The sequence below is a fragment of the Mytilus galloprovincialis genome, chromosome 2, assembly GCF_965363235.1.
Source record: "Mytilus galloprovincialis chromosome 2, xbMytGall1.hap1.1, whole genome shotgun sequence".
Classification (NCBI taxonomy): domain Eukaryota; kingdom Metazoa; phylum Mollusca; class Bivalvia; order Mytilida; family Mytilidae; genus Mytilus; species Mytilus galloprovincialis.
In genome coordinates, this window is record NC_134839.1 from 37170784 (window position 1) to 37195540 (window position 24757).

Below are 24757 nucleotides of genomic sequence, written 5' to 3' on the forward strand. Positions count from 1 at the left end.
TACAATACCCTTGTTATGTTAATCTTAAAAGACCCAAATGTTGCAAAACACTTGTCCTTCCTCAATGACAAATATGTTGTTGTCTCCGCAGATAAAGGCCCAATCAACATCGTTTTCGTATGTACATCTCATTACATAAACTGCTTGATAAATGAATAAAGTATTGACAATTCACTTGGAAACTCAACATATACCCTCACGACACTTACCAAAGAGGAAAATCCTGGATAATCATAGGTCTGTTCTATGCTCCTTTGGAATTTCAACTAAAGATGAATAACTGTATCTTCAATCACTGTATTTGATACCTAAACTACAAAAGTGTCATTACAAGCATATTGCTGGGTCTTCCAAGTGCTCCATGAAAGTTCTTTCTAAATTATTAGCATCTATTTTATCAGCAATTAGAGCAGGGCTTAAAGTTATTGTGAAACTGCCTTTTCTAAAGGGAGCGTGAAACAGATGTGGATACTAAAAAAATCCAAAGATCTTGAAGGGTGCATACAATCTAAGACGCTCTCATCTTGCAATAAAACATTTGACTTATCTACACTTTACACAAGTGTTCCAATTTCCAAACTAAAAGACAAATTGAAAGAGTTGGTATTGCTTTGTTTCATAAAAAAGAATGGCGAACGTAGATACAAGTATCTTGTCTTAGGAATGGATAAATGCTACTTTGTAAAGAATCACTCTGAAAAATTCTCTGAAACTGACATTATCAAGATGCTTTATTTCTTGGTTGACAACACATTTGTTACGTTTGGAGGACGAGTTTTTCAACAGACTGTGAGAATTCTAATGGGAACCAATTTTGCCCCTCTTCTCATCGACTTGTTTCTTTATTATTATGAGGCTGACTTCATACAGGAACTTCTTAGGATGAAAGATAAGGAGTTATCAGTATCCTTTAACTTTACGTTCCGCTATACAGATGATGTTCTCTCTGGAAAGAATACAAAATTTGGTGACTATGTTTCCTTGATAGAGGGTTGCTCTCACAAGGAAGCTATTAAACCAAGAGTTCCAAATGGTAAAATTGAAATCATCCCCTCGTATATTTTACGGACGCCATCACAAGTTTCTTGACCGTTATGGAATAACCGTTTCACAGATGATATCGAAAATGTGCCTTATGTCGTAACTAAATTCAGTGTGCACCTAGTGTTCATAACATTATTGGAGCAGGGAGTGTTTGACCTTCTGTCTAAACTTCATATTCATGTAATTTCATGAAAGTTTTTCAAAGTAATTTAAAACTGAAAACTATAACCTTATAGACTGCATCTTAGTGTTAACTGTAAACAGAACATTACTAATTAAAAATTAAAACAAAGATTTGCCTTGTTTACTGTCTTTTGGTAATTAAGAAACTTTTTCAAATGTCATTGTATAACTCAATTACAAACAGAATATTGACTGGCTCAAGACAGGCGGATGTATTATATTTGAAAAATTATTTTGTTTTAGGTGTAATAATACCAAGTCAATAATCATCACATCTAGTTTCATTCTAAAAAGGGTTAAAAAAAATATTCTCTTGAATTTGAATGTTGTAGGAAAGAGTAAAATACAACCAAAAAGTCTTTTATCAAATGACAAAAATCAAAAGCTCAAACACATCAATTGCATGGCAACAAACAAATGCTATATTCCTGACTTGGTACAGGAGTTTCCTTATGTAAAGAATGATGGATTAAACCTGGTTTTATAGCTAGCTTAACCTCTCATTTGTATGTCAATAACATCGAATTCCATAAACTCTGCATTTCATTGCTGAAAAAAGATCTGAGTCATAATTATATGTTTTGGGTGTTTCAAAGCATCATTCCTTTTTAATTTGGTGTTTCTATAAAAAAAAATTGGAAACGTGAAGTGACAAAGCTAGTAAATTAAATTAAAACTTAAATCATGGCAGCAACACAGAATGCTGTCAGTGTTGCTTAATTTGAACAAATTATATTTTTCACTATTTGCTATAGAAGTTATGATTTATTTTTCAGTACATTCTTTTGATTGATTAGTTTTTAATGCCAGTTAAGTGGATTGGTAATATAATCATGTGATCCCTAATGGCCAACATTTACTAAAGAAAAAGATCATGAAAAGGTTTGTATGTAAAGAAAAGATGTTGCATGATTGCCAACTTGATATCAAAGACCAAAAAACAAAGTACAATAGGGTGTGTTTGGTTAGTAACCTGTTTAATGTGTGTCAATTAACAGAATATAAGACTTTCAATATGCGTAGTCTTGCCATATAAAGAGTTTGGTATGGTTTGTAGCAAAACATCCAGTTATTAGCTGTTAATTAGTATTTCAATTTTGTTTTAAATCTTTAGCTGTATTAAACCATAATGTATTCAACTGACTTCATTTGATATGTGTGTGTTTTATTTTATATGTGTGTGGCTTTATTTTATATGTATGTATTGATTAAAAACAAAGAAGATTTAAATATAAAGAAATATATTTATTATTAAAATTTAACTGTACAGTATCACAGACACTAAATGGACGGATTTAAAAGTCTACAAACAAAGATATGTGTTTAATGAAATGTATATTAATAAAAGGTGTCTTCAATAATATCAAATGATAAAAGTGGTAATATAGTTTTCTCAATAACTTTATAACTTTCGTCATTTTTTAGACAAAACTTTAATTAACTTGTACCATCTTTATGAATAATAGCACAAGACAAAAAATGTAAATCCTATATGGCATGGGATTTGGTCATTTTCAAAGATTTTCAAAGACTTATATGGAAATCAATAGTTATAAACATCTTTGTGTTTTGGTTTCTGTTAAACCTTTTCTCATGAGCAAACATACCACATCTTCACGTTTTTATACCAAACTTTCCATTCCAGTAAAAACTACTATAATCTTTTCTATTACAATTTCCCTATAAAATGTAACGTACAGTAAGCCTGCACTAGTTGATGGTATAACACTTCTGAAGTACCACTTGATAACATTAATAATGTTCAAACATAACTTACTAGTCATCTTTGGTTATTACATGAATTTTGGTCAATATCATTACTTATAGAATATGACATTCTTTTCCAAACAATAGTAACCAAATGCAATATCCATATTGTATGTCATACAAAATCAATTCTTGTTTCAAGCCCTAAAATATAATTTGTTCATCATCAACATATTCCTGGTCTTGATATTCATCACACAACTTTTTCCACCAGGGTTGCCGTAGTAATCGTAATTGTTCAATATGATTAGTTTTTGCTTTAGTTGCTACTGGTAACAAATTACTGGAATACATTTCTACATCTTTATCTGTTACACTGTTTAATGGTGGTGCCACTGAAATTTAAGTAATAAAATGAAAATAACACTGTACTGTCCAATCAATATAAAAAACGAGATAAGAAAAACGCCTATAAAACACACTATCAAATGACAACCAATGATCAACAGGCACCTGACTCGTGACAGGTGCATACAAATGCAGCGGGTTTTAAATGGCACCAACCCTATTTTGTTTATAGACAAATATTGGGAAGACTATTATTTTCATTTAACCAAATTTTGTTTTGTTTGATCTCAGTCATTCATTGGTCAATATTTTTAAAATTATGATGTCAAATTTTCTTGCTTTCCTCTGAATTTGCTATTGTGATGTCATGAAAAAAGGCATCCATGCCTGATGATGGCACAAAGACAGAACAATTCTTTTGGCAAATCATTCTAAAGAAGGGTTGAATTTGTCTGCATAAAGTACAAAAATCATTATACAAACAGATTCCATCACCAAATCTTGTGCAATACACTATTTATCTACTCTTGACAGTTAAATTCTAAATATTTAAGGCACTTTGCAAGCCTCCCATTTTTAATTTGAAAATTTCACTGACTTCAGTGGATAAATATCCCACTTGATACACTGGTCGAATATTTATATCTCAGATACTGCAAAACTACAAAATTAACGATCTATAATTTTATAATTTTTTTCTAAACAAATGTTTTAGATTTTTTCCTTATTAATGAATTAAATGATTAATGTAATCAATAAATTTTCATTTTGTAGATAGATGATAAATAGTCATCCCTTTTTACAAAGTATATTTAAACAATTAGAAAATTACACAAAGCATTACAAACTATACTCACAATGTACAAGTTCAGAATCTACATTTAATCTGGCTATTAAAGCTTCCCTGTGGTGTTGTTTTTCTCTGTTTACTCTTGCAGATTGATAATAACGAGCTAACATTTCTGCTGCTTTTTTATGTCCTTGTTCTAATTCTTCTCTTGATGTATACACAGTCTGAAGTAAAAGTTAATAATACTTAATTATAATTCTCTTTCAAATGTCTTTTTTTGTGTGTAACATATTAGTTATATATCAGCCCCCCTCTAAACTTTACTATCATATGAATATTTTCAATCTTTTCATACCTAATAATTACATCTGGTATGTTCATTTAACCTATTTTATTTGCATAATAATTTTGCTTCGGGTAAAGCAGATACATATTTAATGTGCATAGTCAATATGTTATATGCATTAGAAAAGGGATCTTTTCTTCACTGAAGGTGGTAAAGGGTTATTTTCGTGCAACGTGTTTTGCCATTTTTATTTCACGTGCAGCCGTGAAAAAGGTTCGTTATTCACCATGTTTCGTGAAATCGGTAAAAAGATCAACGTGCAAGAAATTTTGAAGTGTTTGTTCAGCGTGAAATGGCAATTTTATTCCGCGTTCTTCCGTGCAGATACCCCCCCTTTACGCCCCTCTTCACTTTGTGGTTCAGTTTTGTCCTATACTCTCTTTTTCCTTATAAATAGTCTCCCTGATATACCTTATCCCTCTTTGTCCGCCATTACTGGACATCACAAAAGTTTTCATTAAATTTTAACGTCGTAATAGAAAATATCTGATGCCACAATGGAAAAGTGATTGTTGTATGACGTCAAAAGTTCAAGCAGGACAAATTCTCAGGTCAAATGGGACAGATTTGCAAAAAGCGATTATTCTGATTCTGTTAATAAGACTTGCTGGTTTTAATTCTCTGTTCTGGTTAATAAGTCTTTGTATTTCTACTCTTCTGTCATCAGTGAGTCCAGGAGGTTTGAGTGATGCTTTAATTTTATTTCTTTTGTCTTCAAGCTTCTTCAACCATTTTCTAACCTGTATGTGAAAAAATAACATATTGTTCAAGTTACAAAGAACTTTTAATTCTATTTCTTTTGTCTTCTTACTTCTATAACCATTTTCTAACTTTCATGTGAGATACAACATATTGTTTAAGTTGCAAGAACTTCAGAGTAAAATTGTGGGGATATTTTCAAATACAAATGTACTATAAAACAGCTTATGCTAGATTTAAATTTGTTGTCAAGGATGTACCACTTTCAATCTAAGTAACATATACATTTTCAGGACATTTTCCCCCATTTTCAATCAAACAATACGCTTTCATATCCTATGAGTTTGTATTTTCATAACCACTCAAAATGATTCATTCTTTTAGTGTATCATTATAGAGTTATAGTTACATTAGATGTATGTTTCATTATAACACATTATTTTGATTGGCTAACATCAATCTTGAGTCAATCTGAAATTAACATTCAAAATAAATAGTAACATTCCTGATGACACACATTTCCACAATAATGTGCAAAGGTAAATAAAAGAAAAACTTGATTGCAATCCTGTTTTCATGATCATAGCGAAAAAAATGTAATTATAAGTATTGAATTCTACTTTTAGTAATTTCATTGGGTTGTAAAAGTTGTTGACCGTGCACACATTCTTAGAATGAAATGCTTCTGCGATTCATAAAAAAATGTACTTCGGTCCATGCTTTTCCATCCAATAGAATTATCAAAAAGTAGCATTCAATTCTTTTAAAAATAACAAGTGAAACTGCGAGCTACTGCTCACTGCTGATACCCCCGCCGTAAGTGGATAATATTTATTGTGTAAAAATATGCAAGTGTTCGGTAAACAGGAAGTTGTCGAGTGATGAATCTGAAAACGCATCACACAGTATAGCTGACTTATATTAACCCTTAAACCAAATTTCAGAAATCCTTGTATTGTAGTTCCTGAGAAAAATGTGACGAAAAATTTTCAACTTGGCTATCATGTGTTAAATCAAACAAGTGTTCGGTAAACAGGAAGTTGTTGAGTGATGAATCTGAAAACGCATCACACGGTATAGCTGACTTATATCAAGCCTGAAACCAAATTTCAGAAATCCTGGTAGTGTAGTTCCTGAGAAAAATGTGACGAAAAATATTCATGGGACGGACGGACTGACTGACGGACTGATGGACTGACGTACTGACGGAAGGACAGACAGAGGTAAAACAGTATACCCCCCTTTTTTTCAAAGCGGGGGTATAAAAATGTACAAATTTCCTTCTTTGTCATAATTTAACATACCTGTCATACATTTTATGATTACTAAAATTTGAAAGAAAAAAAAATAACTATAACTATACATAGTTGTATAAAAAAAAAATTTAATTTCAGGGGAATTGAGTTATTTCAATTATAGCTAACTTTTGGTGTGCTGTATATAAACTATAAATGATGTAGACTTGATTATAGTATTTGTTATCAGTGATCCCACTGTCTGTATCACTCTACTCAGCTAGCTCTTACTATTAAAAATTGCATGTCACAGCTTTGTGATATTAAATGTGTCGACCCTTATCACATCAACTTCTGGTTTGCTGGTGAAACAAAGAAAACACTTGTTTTATCATGCAAAATACACATATACAACCCAATAATCATTATCTGGATATTTGTATATTTACATTGTAAAATATCAGCTGCTAGACACAATATGAAGCTTTTTGATCTCATTTGCTACGCTCCCTCAACAATAATCTTCATATTGTGACTTGCAGTTGATATTTTAAGATATCAATATGTAGACAACCTGATAATCAGTTCAAATTCTACAAACAAAACTTCTATACTTACAGCACGCTGGACAGTTATCGCTGCTCTATAACGTTTAACAAATACTTCTCGGTCTTGCATACTGTTTCGTGCATGATGACCCCTCCAGGATTTCTGTATAAGAACAGCAGATTTATTCTGTTGTCTCTGCATGTATCTTTCCAGCATAGCTACAATCATAATTTTAAATTGTTGTGACTAAATAATAAATTGATCAAAGTAATATTTGGGCTGATAACTCAAAATTATACCCCACTGTTTCAAAATATCTGGCAGATTCTGGTTTATTATGCAAGTATAATTATCTATGGTGTACTCATTTTGAGAATTTAGTTGCCAATAATAAAAATTTGATACCCTACAGGAACATTTTACATCTGTATTGCATAAAGTTTATTCGCTAAATAGTCTTCTTGACGCTTCTTATCGCTAAATTAATTTTATTGTCGCTTCTTATCGCTAAATTAATTTTATTGTCGCTTCTTGTCACCTTTGACACTTCTTGTCTCTAATTAGTGAGACCCAGATCGGCGCCACCTATTCAGGAACGATAATTTCATACTTTATATAACTGAGACCGAAATAACTATAACGTCATACGGCTTCACGTACAGAAATGCTTTAAATTGTATAATATGCAATATAATTCATGTTCAGTCGACTTTTAATTGTAAGATCATGTAATATCAATGACTGAAATGATTTTAAAATATCTTAAGATCGCAAATATTACTCGAAATTGACCTGACCTCTTTCCACACAGAATTCAAATAATGATAGTTTGTAATCAGGTTGACTGCTTATGTTGAATGCAAAATACACATTAATAAAATGTTTTTAAAACGAACAATACACAATGATTGTTTCTTTATTTCCCAATGTAAGTGAAAGAAAAAAAAAACATTTCATACCACAAAGAGAAGAAGAGAAATTTAAACATTTCCGGGTCTATTTCTGGACAAATGACCCCCCGCATAGATTTGTTGGATGTCGCGTAAGGAAAGAAGAACCTCATGACTTGAAAGTCAAGCCTTAAAGCACTGCCTTTAAAAATGAAACTCCACGTCAAAAGTATTAGAAATAATAAAAAAATTTGTAAGGGTTCCACGGAACCCAGTGTCTCGCCTACTTTTGCTGTTAATCGCAGACTCAACAAAAATGAGGAAAAACATCAATAAAAATTTCCCTCTCGATACTGTCTTTTGATTGAAAGAAGCTTCCAAGTTTGGTAAAAAATCCAGGATAGTTTATGAATCTAATAAATGTTTTGTAAACTTTAACTGCAGACTGTATGTAATAGTAACTGAAAGAAAAACTAAGTCCATTTATAAGTAAAATACGGAAAAAGCGAATTTTTTTTTTACAAAATTTACTTCTGAATAATATCTTATGATCAGAAACAAGCTTTTGTCTAAGTTTGGTAGAAATCCAGGATAGTTTAAGAACATTATAAAAATTTTAAAAACTTAAACCACAGAGTGAATGTTTTGTTTCTGGCAAAAAAAACTAAGTCCATTTATAAGTAAAATACGGAAAAGTGGAAATTTATTTTTACAAAATTTTCTTCTTGATACTATCTTATGATCATAAACAAGCTTCTGTCCAAGTTTGGTACAAATCAAGGATAGTTTATGAAAGTTATTAAAATTTTAAAAACTTTAACCACAGAGTGAATGTAATGTTTCCTCGCAGAAAAACTAAGTCCATTTATAAGTAAAATACGGAAAAAATGGAATTTTATTTTTACAAAATTTACTTCTGGATACTTTCTTATGATCATAAACAAGCTTCTGTCCAAGTTTGGTAGAAATTCAGTATAGTTTAAGAAAGGTATTAAAATTTCAAAAACTTTAACCACAGAGTGAATATTTGTGGACGCCGCCGCCGACGACGACAACGACGCCGACGACGACGGAATGTAGGATCGCTTAGTCTCGCTTTTTCGACTAAAGTCGAAGGCTCGACAAAAATAGTATCATCCTTGTTTCTTTTTTCCACAAAATACATGAAATATCACATGAACAGGTTATGCTGAAATTTTCTGAACAAAATTACAAATACTATTGGTTTCTTATCAATGAATTTTAATACTTAAAAATGTCTTTCAATCAATTTTTAAACAAAAAGGTTTTTTCATTACCAGTAGCTAAGATAAAACTTCATCAAAACTCAGGTTTAAGTATGCAATTATATGCAACAAGTGTATTACAATATTTCTCCACTCCAGACAGTATTTAAATATTTAAAGCGAGAGGTTTGGCGAGGTCACTATAGGAAATTCAGAAGAAATCAGGGAAATTCAATGTCAATTTGATCAATCATTTGCAGAGAATTTTTCTCACACAGCTCAAGAAATGTGCACAAAAATTAGAGAATGTCATTTTCTGGATCTTACTACATCTTTTCAAAGTTTTGTGAAATTAACTAAGGTCAAAGAAAAGAACAATTTCTTGTAGAATTTGAATGTCATGGTAAATAAAGACCTTCCACAATATTTTTGCAAATATTAAAACATGAAACCTTTGATTTTTTTTCAATGATATGTAGTGACGTAGTGGATCAGTCTGCTATGTTTTAGTACATTACCTGCTGGTAAAATTTCTACAGTATGTAATTGTTTCTCTTTAAATTCCCTCATTATTCTTTGTCTATTTAACTTTAGTTGTCTCTGTAATTCTATGGCTTCCTTTGCCTGTACTTTTCTTTCTTCTAATACCCTTTTCTTTAATCTAAAATATAAAAATATGTAGTCTGGTTCTCGTTTGTTACCAAAACAGTCTGATTAATATCAAACCTCTCAGCGCTCCTGTTTTATGATACGTTGTGTGTCTCAGAAAACGGGAGCGCTAAGAGCTTTGATTTTAATCAGACTGTTACCAAAGTTAAAGTATTTTCAATATCATGCAGCTTAAAACATAATTAACGACTAATACTTGTTTATGTTTAAAAAATGAAACATGGTAAATTTGAGTATAGTACAATCAAGTTCTACCAATTTTAATTAAGATCTTTTTGGGGTTATTGTATCTCTAGTATAGCAATAATTGGCTAATTTAATTTGTAATAATAAATGTTGATTCTACCAAACCCTGTTCATCACTGAAGCCCTACTATAGTATATCAATATAAAAATAATGAGATGTGGTATGATTGCCAATGAGACAACTAAACACCAAAGTTTAAATGAAGGGGATGTAAACTCTGTTTATCACTGAGACCCTATTATTTTAAAGCATAAACCTGTTAATTACTAGAAATATACAGGGTTAGCATTATTACGTCAATTAGTTACTCTAATTTTAATACAATATATACTGTCGTTTTTGATAACTGTTAAATGAACCAATGAAAAAAGTAAAATCACAAAAATACTGAACTCCGAGGAAAATTCATAACGGAAAGTCCCTAATCAAATGGCAAAATCAAATGATAAAATACATCAAATGAATGGACAACAACTGTCATATTCCTGACTTGGTACAGGCATTTTTAGATGTAGAAAATGGTGGATTGAACCTGGTTTTATAGTGCTAAACCTCTTACTTGTGCAACAGTCGCATCAATTTCCATGAAATGACTGCCTCCATATTTTTTGAAGGTGTGTATTTAAAGCTTAAGACAAATTGCAAAGTCCAAAAGGTCGTTAAACAAGGAAGCAGAATGACATGTTGTGACATCCTTATAAGAAGGCTTTGAAACAGGATATGTATTCTAATTAATACAGCTGTCAATTCATTTATTTTCGTGGGTACCAATGTTTGTGGATAAAGGAAAACTTGTATGTTCGTGTATATTTAATTTCATGGTTGTGTCCAGGTTTTCATACAAGCCTATAATAAAATTTGTCATTGATTGAACATTTTATTTCGTGGTTTACATGTACCCATGAAATCAACAAAATTATAATACAACAAAATAAAATGAATGTACAGTATAGCAAATACTATTATGAAACATTGTAAATGCACAGAATAGAAACTTAACTACATAGTACCTATATTGTTGTTGAAATTTGGAGAATGTTTTGTTAGCTTTCACCAGCTTCTTTCTTGTAATAAATCCTTTCCATACAGCTTGGATAGTTATAGCCGCACGAAAAAATCTCTGGAATTAGAAATATCATTAAAACTTACAGTATTTTGACACTATTATTATGTCAAACATATTTTTTTTTAGGTTCTTAGCCAATTTTCAATACGAAAAGCAGAGGGATATAAACTAGTGGTACCAGCAAAATTAATTTGTAACTTTTATTGTAAAATGTATAATCTAGATAAGAAAATAAATGTTTTATTTTACTATTTTTACTTCAAAACACTAAATCAATATATATATTAAATCTTTTTACCTCATTTTCAGCTTTCTGTGCATTCCCTGCTTGAAGTAAAAGATGGATTTCTTTTAAATCTCGACTAAATCCTGCTCCTTCCCATTTTGCTAATAATGGCCTTAAGCCTCTGCAAAATATTCAAATGTATTTTTATGTTCTGTTCATAATTTCACATGTAATTATTTTGAAACATATAAAATTATACATGGAATAATGATTTACATATATTGTAATCATAAGAGAAATATAAAATCTATTTGAATGAAGAAATGTGAGGCTCCATTGGTAATTTTTTAATTGTTCTGTACTGTAGGTGTTTTTTCTTTTCTTATATTGTGACTTATACCAGTAGTTGCTCAATTCTATTTCATTTGGTTGATATAAATGGAGATTTGTCTCATTAGCAATCATACCACATCTTATTTGTTAGTGGGTTTTTTTTAACAGAAAATGACATATTGTTGGATTACTGTTTAAGTCATGTTTATCCCACATGTCTTCTAACAAACACCCATTTTTTATCAACAAATCTATACAAGTGTCACTGGTTGAGGAACTGTTGACCTTTTCGAAACACCAGGGTTAAGGTGGTACCAAACATCTTGACTAAAATTAATTTGGCTCGTTTAATTTTCCATATTTACTTTAACTCTTTTACAAAAATATATAAAATTTCAAAAAACTTTTTCAGAAAGTTTTCATTGGATATATAGCAGTTTCACAAACATTAATTATGATCATTGAGAAGCTTAATATTCCCTTAACAATACAATGTGATTAAAACGATTAGCTGATTTTACAGTTATCTCCCTGTAGTGTAAGGTACAACCTTAACTTACCACTTTGGTAAGGTTTAATTTGCTCAATCCTTATATAAGTGTTCTGTGAAGTGGTTTTTTTTGTCCATTTGTTTGTCTATAAGCCTTTTATTTTCTTTTTGATTGTTTTGCTGTTCTGGAGTTTCTTATTTACAAATATGGTTTTTGATTGGGACTTGCGAATTAGTTGCCTGTCCTCATTTTTTCATAATATTAATTCCATTTCAGGTTGTCATACAATCTTACTTGATAATTTGTTGCTGTCTGTTGTAGATTTCTATTTTCTATGTAATTGTTGAAATCAAAACCACTGATTAAAAGAGTCTTGTAAGATGAGGATGATCATTACTTACTTATATCTTGTACACAAGGTTTCTACTAAAGGTCGATGATTCTCACAGATTCTCAATACACATTTACAAGCAGACCTACATATATATAAAAAAAAATGTGTCTATGATAAAATTTAAAGAAACTAATGCCCATGGGAGTTTTGCGTGCAAGATGGCTCTCATAGTCCTACAAAACCTTTAAGGGTTTAGCCTATAGCCATTGTAAAATTATTTTTTTGTTTAAATTGTGGACACAATTGCTCTTTTAAAATTTCAATTTGGGAGCCTCAATGGGGAAATCCCCCGCAAATAGTGACAGTCGGCAGGTATGGTTCTTGTTGTTTGAATTTTGATAATTTTAATTCTTGCTTTAATATTTAATTCATCTGTTTAAACACAGAGATATAAAAAGTGAAAAAATAAAAAGAATCATAAACCAAAGAATTAAAGTCACATTTTGCACAACATGATGTATCTTTAATTATTCTAACTTGTTTCTTTTAGTACAGAATTTATTTTTGCTGTTGATGAATAACATTATATTCTTGCAAATCTTTGAATTCTTCAAAATTATTTTAAATCTTTAGCAAACTCTTCTGTCTGACTTTATTAATGGAAAAGATGTCCATTCCTACATTCCAACGTCATAGTATACATGTCAGCATATGATTACTTGGTCAGATCTAAATACTAATGACTGTCAGAAAGAGCAGGCATAACACTTTTGTCTTTTTTTTTTCGGTAATATGCTGTGGATTCATTTATTTTCATGGGTACCAATTTTTGTGGATTATGGAAAACTTACTTGGGGTGGATATTTAATTTTGTGGTTTTTAAGGAAGTCTGCATACAAGCCAATGGAACATTAGTCATTTGTTGAACATTTAATTTCGTGGTAACCTAGACCTATGCCCACATAATCCATGAAAATTGGTATTCAAGGAATGATAATGAATGCTCAGTAGTACATCTAAATCATTTGTTAGCATATTACTTCTTTTTGATATCATATAGTACATCATGATATTTAGGAGAAAACTGTATTGTATTTTAAGCTCCGACGGCATCAATTGGGGATTTGATAGTCGCAAATTAAGTTTACTGGCGACGTGTTAGGGAAGACAGTAAACGGGTATTTGCGACCATCAAATCCCCAATTGATGCCGTCGGAGCTTAAAATACAATATTGTTATCTCCATTCTAATGAAACAGACAGAAAACAACGTTAAAACATGTAATTAAATTCTGCAATATGTCGTCTGTGCTTGAGCGTACGTCCCATATATATATTGGCAATTGATGCCATGTAAAAAAGTGACGTTATCCAATCAAAATGAACGTTACAAACGTTGTTGCATTAGAATGGTTACTTACGCTCCAACACTAACTTCATTACTAACAGAGAGTTTATAAATTAATTCATCCATTATACTGAGAATTAACTTCTGGTTCAAACTTCTTAGGACAATTCTGAAATATAAAAAACATTTACAAATTGATTTGGCATAATTAATATTTGAAATTATATTTGTATTGTTTCTTTGTTATTTTTTTTTCATTTTTTAATAAGTTATTTACAAAGGCTTTGATTAAATGGTAATTTGAATGTCAGTGCCTTTTTAACTGAACTTCCTTCAGTAAGGGATTTGTGATATTTTCCACACCTTATCAAACATTTTTGGTGTCATTTTATCACTTTCTTGCTTTTTTCAATGGTTAATATTATACAAGAAACGGATATCAGATGATAGATAGAAAATATTATCACTTAAAGGTCATAAGATTTACAAGCATTAAGGGTGGATATCAGACACAATGGAATAAACAATCTTTTTTTTTCAAATTTGTTTTCACAGAGTTTTAATCTATTCTACAGTTTTGTAAAATTTCAAGCAAGATTTATTTGAATAGACCAGATGTTTACACAGGTGTTAATTGAGTTTGCTCTATTATGCTTTACTTTCCTTATTATGGAAGTGCTACAGATTTGATTGACATCTTAATTTATCATGATAATTATTGTCACATAAACTGCTGAAAAAAGCCTACTTAAAAAGCTCAGAGCTTCCTCTCAAAAACAAATCTACGATCACTTAGATCATAAGTTACAGTTACCTGTTAACCCTGAGTATTTTTGGAATGAGATCCATTATAGCTACAACTGTGTCAGTGTCATCTGTGATCAGTAATTGTAATAACCATGGACATTCCAATACTACAATATATAAACAGTTAACATAAATAAAATTCTTCAACTGTAACAGCACACATAAATAAATATATAATTATTAAATGATAAAACAGTACTAGTACATGTAAATCTAAATAAGGTTTACTGTGGATTAATTTATTTTCATGGGTTACATATACCAATTTTCGTGGATTAATGAAAACTTACATATTGGTGAATATTTAATTTCATGAAAATATAAATCAAAGAGCTGAAAGCTCTGAAGAAAAATGACGCCACTGTCTCTAATATTGGGATAGTTTTTATGCAAGTCTTGATTTTCACATACCGTAATTAGTTTAACAATGCAACATGTCTCGTAAGCATATAATTGATATTCGTATATGTGTGTGTGTGAAGTGAAGGTGCCAACTGGCTGGGTTTTTTTTAAGACAAATGAATAGGTCAAGACTACCTGAATTGTACAAATAAATACCGTAGAAAGGCTTCTATATTTCTCACTGGTACATAGGCTGAATCCGGGTCCGTTCGCGCCCATTCACGTTTGCGCCAACTCATGTTCGCCCCCTTTCACTTTCACACCCTACATGTTCGTAACTAATCCTAATTGGTTTTGTGTTTAATAACTCTGTAAGCAAGTGTTTTCTTATAAGTATAATTGTTGTCATTGTCTCAAAATAAAGTGAGACAGCATTTTTTTTTTGTGTTGAATAAATCTTAATCATGTTTTGGATAGCGTATTGTTAAAGATAATAATAATCCTTTCTAAATAAAGTGGTATTTTGTCAACGTTTTATTTAGCGTTGAATAACTCTTAATCATGTTTTGGTCAGTGTATTGCTATACTTTGTTTCATTGACCTCTTTCATAATGAAGTGAGATTCTGACTAATTTTTTTTCTGTGTGTTTAATTTTATCATGTTTTGGTTATAATAGTGGATTGCTACATGTATATTTTGGTTCCTATATTTTATTGTTTCAGATCAAAGGGCTTAAAAACAATTATCTTTTGTGTTTTCCTTTAAAATCTTCAATGTTTTACTTATACCAAGCTATAAATACATTCAGTATTTACACCAAAGCAATTTAAAACAACAATCATGATTTTCCAATTATTCAACTTGAATTTGAATTAAAATTGGGCGCGAATGAGTAGAGTGCGAACGGACCTTGGGTGTGAACGTGCGAGGTGCGAAAGTGTATTGGGCGCAAACAGACCTGATACCACATAGTCTGAACCCCCTTCTCCCACAAAATATGAAGTAAATTAAAAACAAATTGTTCAGAGAACAATTGAAGTCTTTCCACTAGAAAAGATCTATTTTTATATTGAAATATGAAAAATCAGTTTAAAATGTTAGTTTCTTATGGCTTTATGACGTCCTATTAACTATGACCTTGACCTCAATTTCAAGGTCACAAACCATGGACCTTGAATCAAAATATCCTAGGTCTTTAATATGTTTGGTTAATGAGTACTACCACTTGACGCGTAATTTTAAATGTAAGATGGACAAAAACTCCCTTTTATTGTATGCGCAGCCTTTCAACCAAAATATACAAGTAAGGACATGTAAAATTATTTGTCAAAATGTCATACGGTATTTGAAAAGAAGTGAAAATAAGCCAAAATCAAAATTTATAATATGACCTTGACCTTTGACATTGACCTCATTTTCATTTTAAGTACCAATGACCTCATGAAGACCCTAGGTCTCTATCAGTTATGGTTTACCAGTTGAAAATGCATATCGCTTGAATCAAATGAAAAAGGGGGAATAACTCTCATATGGAGTCCCCATAGAGCTATGGTTCAAACGAATATTCTTATCCTTAATATGTAACGAGCAATTTGGTAAAATAAAATCTTTTACGGTTACGAAGGAGAGGTGGCCACAAGAAAAACAGTGTTTGGGGAGATAACTCTTACAACGTAATGTATTTTGTTATAATTACATTTGATATATGTTTCATTATAATACTAACTGCACATCACATGTTATTCCTCAAGCAATTGCATCACTCAATAAAACTTTTCATTCATGATAACAGGTGGTCCCACAATAAAGTGCACAGATGAATTGAATAAAAAAGTTATAAAATTCGTGTTTTCATGATCCTAGCTAAAAAAAGTAATTATAAGTATTGAATGTTTCTTTTTGTAACCTCATAGGGTTGCAAAAGCATTGACTGTTTGCACATTTTTAGAATGTAGCGCTTACGCTTACGCGCTTCATACAAAAAGTACTTCGGTCAACGCTTTTACACCTCAATGAATTTACAAAAAAAAAGCATTCAATACTTAAATGCAGTTGTAAATTTTTAAAGCAAAAAGAGTTAATACTAACTTTCACTTTTTTGGATGTTCATGTACATTTTGTATGTATTTATTTTTCTCAACTACATGAATTTTTTGGTGTATTTTTAATGATATATATGAGTAGTCAAAATAATTATTACGTCTGGCAAGGCTTTTTAAATTTTATTCTGGGACACCTTCCTATGACCACAAGGCTATGTTAATTTTTTTCTGGGACGCCTTCTTAGGAAGCCTTCCTACGAACGTCTTAGGAAGGCGTCCCAGAAAAAAATAAAATAGCCTTGTCAGACGTCATTATTATTTGGACTAATACATGAGATATTGGATATTTTTATGCATTATTTAACCAGTTGAGTCTTTTACAGGATTGTTTGTTTAATGCTGTTTAAACATTACTGAAAAAAAAACACCTTAAATTTGCTAATTATTTGGCATGAAAGTTTGATTTATTGAAAGGGACTCATAGTTTTCCATTTAATTTTAATAATTGTCTAATGGTTAAAACAATAGCTTCGTTGTTTACTTTTATAGGCTATTGGTACTTTACGGAACGGAACGGAACGGAACGGAACGGAAAAGAATTTCATTTAAGGTATCCAAAGGGGGCATTTATCAAAATTTCGAAAAATCTTTAAAACAAAACAAACTTTAAAATTTCTGTGTTTTACGGTTTTCCATATACAAATAACACAAATGTATACTTAATCTCATCTTCACAGGTGAAATGTGTAATAATGTATAACATCGGAAAATATTCTGTAGATGAATATGTCGGATTGTCCTGATAAATTATCATGAAATTAACGCATTTGCAAGTCATGCATTATGATATCTAGACTGACCTCACGTCGTCCTTGATTAGAGACAGTGATCAAAATGAATCTGATTTAAACTTTTTAATTTATTTTTCCGTTCCGTTCCGTTCCGCAAAGTACCAATTGCTCTGAGGAATTGGTATTTAACGGAAAAAACGGAAACAGACATCTTTAATGTAATTAAAGCAGTATGATAAAAAAAAATTGTCTGACACCTCTTTTTGCATGAGTGGTATGTGTTTTAGATAGCATTTTCGACTTGATCAATAATAAAAAATGTAACACAAAGGCAGGTTACACAAAAAGTCTTTCTCCTTCCATCGGTAATTATATTTTAAAAAAGAGGCCTTCAACAGCCCGTTCCGACGATGATTAGAGACAGTGATCAAGTTGAATCTGATGTAAACTTTTTAATTTATTTTTCCGTTCCGCAAAGTACCAATTGCTCTGAGGAATTGGTATTTAACGGAAAAAACGGAAACAGACATCTTTAATGTAATTAAAGCAGTATGATAAAAAAAAATTGTCTGGCACCTCTTTTTGCATGAATGGTATGTGTTTTAGATAGCATTTTCGACTTGATCAATAATAAAAAATTTAACACAAAGGCAGGTTACACAAAAAGTCTTTCTCCTTCCATCGATAATTATATTACAAAGAAGAGGCCTTCAACAGCCCGTTCCGACGATGATTAGAGACAGTGATCAAGTTGAATCTGATTTAAACTTTTTAATTTATTTTTCCGTTCCGTTCCGTTCCGCAAAGTACCAATTGCTCTGAGGAATTGGTATTCAACGGAATCAACGGAAACAGACATCTATAATGTAATTAAAGCAGTATGATAAAAAAAAATGTCTGACACCTCTTTTTGCATGAGTGGTATGTGTTTTAGATAGCATTTTCGACTTGATCAATAATAAAAAAATTAACACAAAGGCAGGTTACACAAAAAGTCTTTCTCCTTCCATCGGTAATTACATTTTAAAAAAGAGGCCTTCAACAGCCCGTTCCGACGATGATTAGAGACAGTGATCAAGTTGAATCTGATTTAAACTTTTTAATTTATTTTTCTATTCCGTTCCGTTCCGCAAAGTACCAATTGCTCTGAGGAATTGGTATTTAACGGAAAAAACGGAAACAGATACTTTAATGTAATTAAAGCAGTATGATAACAAAAATTGTCTGACACCTCTTTTTGCATGAGTGGTATGTGTTTTAGATAGCATTTTCGACTTGATCAATAATACAAAATTTAACACAAAGGCAGGTTACACAAAAAGTCTTTCTCCTTCCATCGGTAATTATATTTTAAAAAAGAGGCCTTCAACAGCCCGTTCCGACGATGATTAGAGACAGTGATCAAGTTGAATCTGATTTAAACTTTTTAATTTATTTTTCCGTTCCGTTCCGTTCCGTTCCGCAAAGTACCAATTGCTCTGAGGAATTGGTATTTAACGGAAAAAACGGAAACAGATGTCTTTAATGTAATTAAAGCAGTATGATAAAAAAAATGTCTGACACCTCTTTTTGCATGAGTGGTATGTGTTTTAGATAGCATTTTCGACTTGATCAATAATAAAAAATTTAACACAAAGGCAGGTTACACAAAAAGTCTTTCTCCTTCCATCGGTAATTATATTTTAAAAAAGAGGCCTTCAACAGCCCGTTCCGACGATGATTAGAGACAGTGATCAAGTTGAATCTGATTTAAACTTTTTAATTTATTTTTCCGTTCCGTTCCGTTCCGTTCCGCAAAGTACCAATTGCTCTGAGGAATTGGTATTTAACGGAAAAAACGGAAACAGACATCTTTAATGTTATAAAAGCAGTATGATAACAAAAATTGTCTGACACTCTTTTTGCATGAGTGGTATGTGTTTTAGATAGCATTTTCGACTTGATCAATAATAAAAAATTTAACACAGAGGCAGGTTACACAAAAAGTCTTTCTCCTTCCATCGGTAATTATATTTTAAAAAAGAGGCCTTCAACAGCCCGTTCCGACGATGATTAGAGACAGTGATCAAGTTGAATCTGATTTAAACTTTTTAATTTATTTTTCCGTTCCGTTCCGTTCCACAAAGTACCAATTGCTCTGAGGAATTGGTATTTAACGGAAAAAACGGAAACAGACATCGTTAATGTAATTAAAGCAGTATGATAACAAAAATTGTCTGACACCTCTTTTTGCATGAGTGGTATGTGTTTTAGATAGCATTTTCGACTTGATCAATAATACAAAATTTAACACAAAGGCAGGTTACACAAAAAGTCTTTCTCCTTCCATCGGTAATTATATTTTAAAAAAGAGGCCTTCAACAGCCCGTTCCGACGATGATTAGAGACAGTGATCAAGTTGAATCTGATTTAAACTTTTTAATTTATTTTTCCGTTCCGTTCCGTTCCGCAAAGTACCAATTGCTCTGAGGAATTGGTATTTAACGGAAAAAACGGAAACAGACATCTTTAATGTAATTAAAGCAGTATGATAACAAAAATTGTCTGACACCTCTTTTTGCATGAGTGGTATGTGTTTTAGATAGCATTTTCGACTTGATCAATAATACAAAATTTAACACAAAGGCAGGTTACACAAAAAGTCTTTCTCCTTCCATCGGTAATTATATTTTAAAAAAGAGGCCTTCAACAGCCCGTTCCGACGATGATTAGAGACAGTGATCAAGTTGAATCTGATTTAAACTTTTTAATTTATTTTTCCGTTCCGTTCCGTTCCGCAAAGTACCAATTGCTCTGAGGAATTGGTATTTAACGGAAAAAACGGAAACAGACATCTTTAATGTAATTAAAGCTGTATGATAAAAAAAAAATGTCTGACACCTCTTTTTGCATGAGTGGTATGTGTTTTAGATAGCATTTTCGACTTGATCAATAATAAAAAAATTAACACAAAGGCAGGTTACACAAAAAGTCTTTCTCCTTCCATCGGTAATTATATTTTAAAAAAGAGGCCTTCAACAGCCCGTTCCGACGATGATTAGAGACAGTGATCAAGTTGAACAGATTTAAACTTTTAAATTTATTTTTCCGTTCCGTTCCGTTCCGCAAAGTACCAATTGCTCTGAGGAATTGGTATTTAACGGAATCAACGGAAACAGACATCTATAATGTAATAAAAGCAGTATGATAAAAACAAGTCAGACCCTTCTTTTTTGAATGAGTGGTAAGTGTTTTAGATAGCATTTCGACTGGATCAATATTTAAATAAACAGCTGCGCCATGAGCGCATGATACGCCCGTCGTCTTGTGAAAAAACATAAATCTTTTTTGAATAACACAGGGTTGTACAGGATGTCATGCTTAGTATATCCTGACTCATTCCTTATTCCCGCTCAATAGGAAGATTGTACAAGATGTATTTGGAAACCCGACGCAACATTAGCCTGTTAAGTTTTAAGCAATAGAGATACAGCGCAACATGTGAAAAAAAACCTCTTTTTTTACAAAATCTCAATAACTCGAAAATATAAAAATGAATCATCACCAAAAAGTATACAGATCTTTAGATTAATATAACAAAGAAGTGTGTAAAGTTTTAAGCAATAATCATAAATCGTTTTTGAGATATGGTGCGACATGTAAACCCCCCCTTTTTTTTTTTTTTACAAAATACTCAATAACTCAAAAATGACATTTTGAATCATCACCAAAAAGTATACAGATATATTAAGATTAATATAACTAAGAAGCCTTTGAAGTTTTAAGCCATAATCAAGAATCGTTTTTGAGATACGGTGCGACATGTGAAAAAAACACACCCCTGTTTTAGTTACAAAGTGCCATAACTCAAAAAGTTGTAATCTTATTTTCACAAAAAAGTATACAGATCATTTGACCATCATAAGAAACAACTATGTTAAGTTTCAAAAAATTTGGATAAGTCGTTCTCAAGTTACGGTGCGACATGTTTACACCAGACAGACGGACAGACGGACGGACGGACGGACGGACGGACACTCGACATTTGTTTACCATAATACGTCCCGTCAAAATTGACGGACGTATAAAAAATAACACAAAGACAGGTTAGACAAAAGGTCTTTCTACTTCCATTGGTAATTATAAATTAAAAAAGGGGCCTTCCGAAGATGATAAGAAACAGTGATCCCCATTTCCATTCTCAATTTTATATTAGAAACAAGGTCTCATAAATATTAAAACATATGTTTAAAATATATCTTCATAAAAATATGAGCACTAAACACTGGTTTACACTATAATAAAAAAATGTTTGCAAATTGTTAAAACATTTTCGGATTTATCAAAGCACTATAAAAAAATGGTAACTCCTTAAAAGTCATAAAACCACAATAATAACTGCTGTTAATCAAAGTATTTATAAAAACTAAAAGTCTGTTCTGTTACAAAACCTATAGGCAAAGGTCTTACTATAATATCAGCGGGAAATTTCGGTTCTAGAGGTGCATTCCGTATTTAATCTGCAGGGGCGGATGCAGGAATTTTCGAAAGAGGGGGTGCTAACCCAGGTAACCCAGGGCAAAGGGGGGGGGTGCAAAACATATGTCCCGATACAAATGCATTGATCGGCAAAAATAAAGGGGGGTGCGCACCCCCGGAACCCCCCCCCCCCCTGGATCCGCCACTGAATCTGGTTTTTTTTCTCCTATCTCCTGATGACAGCTGGTGTGTCCGTAGATATTGTTTAAATTTTCTATATTTTCACTTTTTAATTAGTTTACCTGCACAATGGCGCAGAAGCAATATTTATTTTTTGGCGCAAATGAAAAACTACAACTTTTAAGAATTGGCGCAAAAGCAATGCGTACTTAAATATCAATCAAATTTGACCGTGCCCACAAAACGATTGTTCAAATTACGAATAGTTTCAGCTTAAAATCCATGGCACTCTAAAATGTAGATTTTTTAAATCACATAAATTCCATATCGATATACGTATATTTGGATCTATGCAATATGTTTATCTGGACATCAGCATGCTAGCTGTAATGACTCCCATCTATTCTTTGCGGGCATTAAATAAATGACTTCATTAAAGATAACCGTTTTATTTATTGTCATATAATCCACTCTATGAACACAATGTAGCATGAATAACAAAGGTATGCTGGTGTTCAATGAATGATTACAAATGATGACAGGTAAGTATAACTCCAAACTGAACGTGAACATCAAACGGTAAAAAGCTGAAAGAACAAATAAAAACTCAATATAAAACCTATCAATCAAAAAGATTTGCCAAAACATACAAAAATACAAAGTTGGCTTATGACACTAATTGTGTTCCATACATTCACATAAAAAGTATTAACAATATATCAAGTTTGTAACATAACTGTGAGTCAAAACTGGTGTGTTCAGCTTTTAATGTGTTGAAAACTCGACAAGTATCAAACATTATGTATGCAAATTATGACACGAATTGCTTTCCATACTTTAAAAATAACGAAATGAGGGGGGTGCTATGAATCATACAAAAATTACCAAAAAGGGTATTTGAATGTTTATAGAACATTTTTATAGTGTAAATGTTGTATCTGTGTGTTTACAAGTAATAACAAACGGTTGTGAAACAATAAAACAAATAATCTGGTGAAGTGGCATATTTGTCATCATTGTCATTTATCCAACGTTTTATACGTCATCAAAACACAATACATGTTATATATGTTTACAATAAACAGTTCTTCAAATTGTCAATATGCTATAAACGTACACTGTGCCGGAATCTGGCAGATTTATCAATAAATGATGCTGAATCATCAACGTGAGCATGTAAATAAGGGGAAATTACAAAAGAGGGGAAAGTAACAAAGAAGATAGTAAATGTAAGTCAACTTTCGGAAACATCATGAAATAATTACGGACGAGTCAGTACACTAGCTTAGTTCCGTCATTTCAATAACATGGATGGCAATATGTTTGATTGATCTAACCATACGTTAACCAGTGTCCTTTGAATACAGTGATCATGCATGATGTGAACATTTTTTTCTATAGACATAGGTAGATTTGATTAATCCAAATAATATAGGTATAAAGCATACCGGTGTCCATGCAATTCATAATGCAATACAACAATATATAGAAATAAATTATGTTTTTTTTATGAAATGTATGTGCTTATGCAACATTATCAAACTGCTGTAATGCATTAGTTATAAACTTTGAAAGAACCGATGACTTTTCATTCGTTTTTAAACTCAAATGTACTTAAATAGCACATTTTAAACCGTAAGAAATTGGTTTATCTCTCGAAAAAACCTGAACTGTTCTCGAAAAAACCCGAACTGCTCTCGAAAAAACTTGAACAGATGGAAATGAATATACCCTTAAAATTGCCTTTTAATTACAATAACTAAAACTTTTGTTATAGCATATGTAAATGTAAGGATATAAAGACATCATGTGTGCATGCTCTTTTAAATTTGCATTGGTATGTGTATAGAAATTGCTTTTTTCTATATTTTGGCATAAAAGCATTATTAGGCCAAATCAAACTTTTTTAACTGCAAAGTATGTATGGTTGGCAACATCCTTTCATCACAAATACTTACTTAACTTGTTTGATCTTGTAAATTTAGTTTAAGCATTTATTTTACGTGTTACAGGAAAACATGTCTGTTTGTTTACATTTTTAGTCATAATCTGTCGAAAAAAACTGGACGCTCTCGAAAAAACCCGATCTCAACCGGACACTATACCTACGGTGGTAATACTGATACGTATTATTACATATCAGTAAAAAAAATCTACAAACATTATGTTAATAAAGAGTTATGAAGTAAAATGTACATGGGACAAAATCACAAAAAATACATAGAATAATACAAATTATCAATGAACAGGTGTTATATGTCAGTTTGGTATGGTCAAGACGTTTGGTAAAGATAACATCCTTTTAAGAGAGTTATCTCGCCTTAACCAGTTATGGGGTTTTTCGTATTGCGGATTGCATTCCGTATTTGTATGATATGTTAGTTGATTTGTTCTCTTGATTTATTG

The 24757-nt window shown here is 31.5% G+C and overlaps 1 protein-coding gene across 2 annotated transcripts in view; it reads right to left on the minus strand.

Moving 5' to 3' along the window:
- Window positions 1-2451: 2451 nt before the first annotated feature.
- The window catches only part of LOC143063516 (IQ calmodulin-binding motif-containing protein 1-like), a 31264-nt gene continuing 8958 nt past the window's right edge, over window positions 2452-24757 (minus strand). The window contains exons 5-14 of one of the 2 annotated variants that reach the window (XM_076235715.1): window positions 14545-14644; window positions 13804-13899; window positions 12451-12525; window positions 11298-11406; window positions 10944-11053; window positions 9536-9678; window positions 6971-7119; window positions 5027-5158; window positions 4140-4296; window positions 2452-3329 (exon numbers count right to left, since the gene is read on the minus strand). In XM_076235715.1, the coding sequence (XP_076091830.1) occupies window positions 3139-3329; window positions 4140-4296; window positions 5027-5158; window positions 6971-7119; window positions 9536-9678; window positions 10944-11053; window positions 11298-11406; window positions 12451-12525; window positions 13804-13899; window positions 14545-14644 (1262 nt within the window). In that variant the 3' untranslated portion in view covers window positions 2452-3138. The remainder of the gene's footprint in view (window positions 3330-4139; window positions 4297-5026; window positions 5159-6970; window positions 7120-9535; window positions 9679-10943; window positions 11054-11297; window positions 11407-12450; window positions 12526-13803; window positions 13900-14544; window positions 14645-24757) is intronic. The other variant, XM_076235716.1, reaches the window with a different exon arrangement.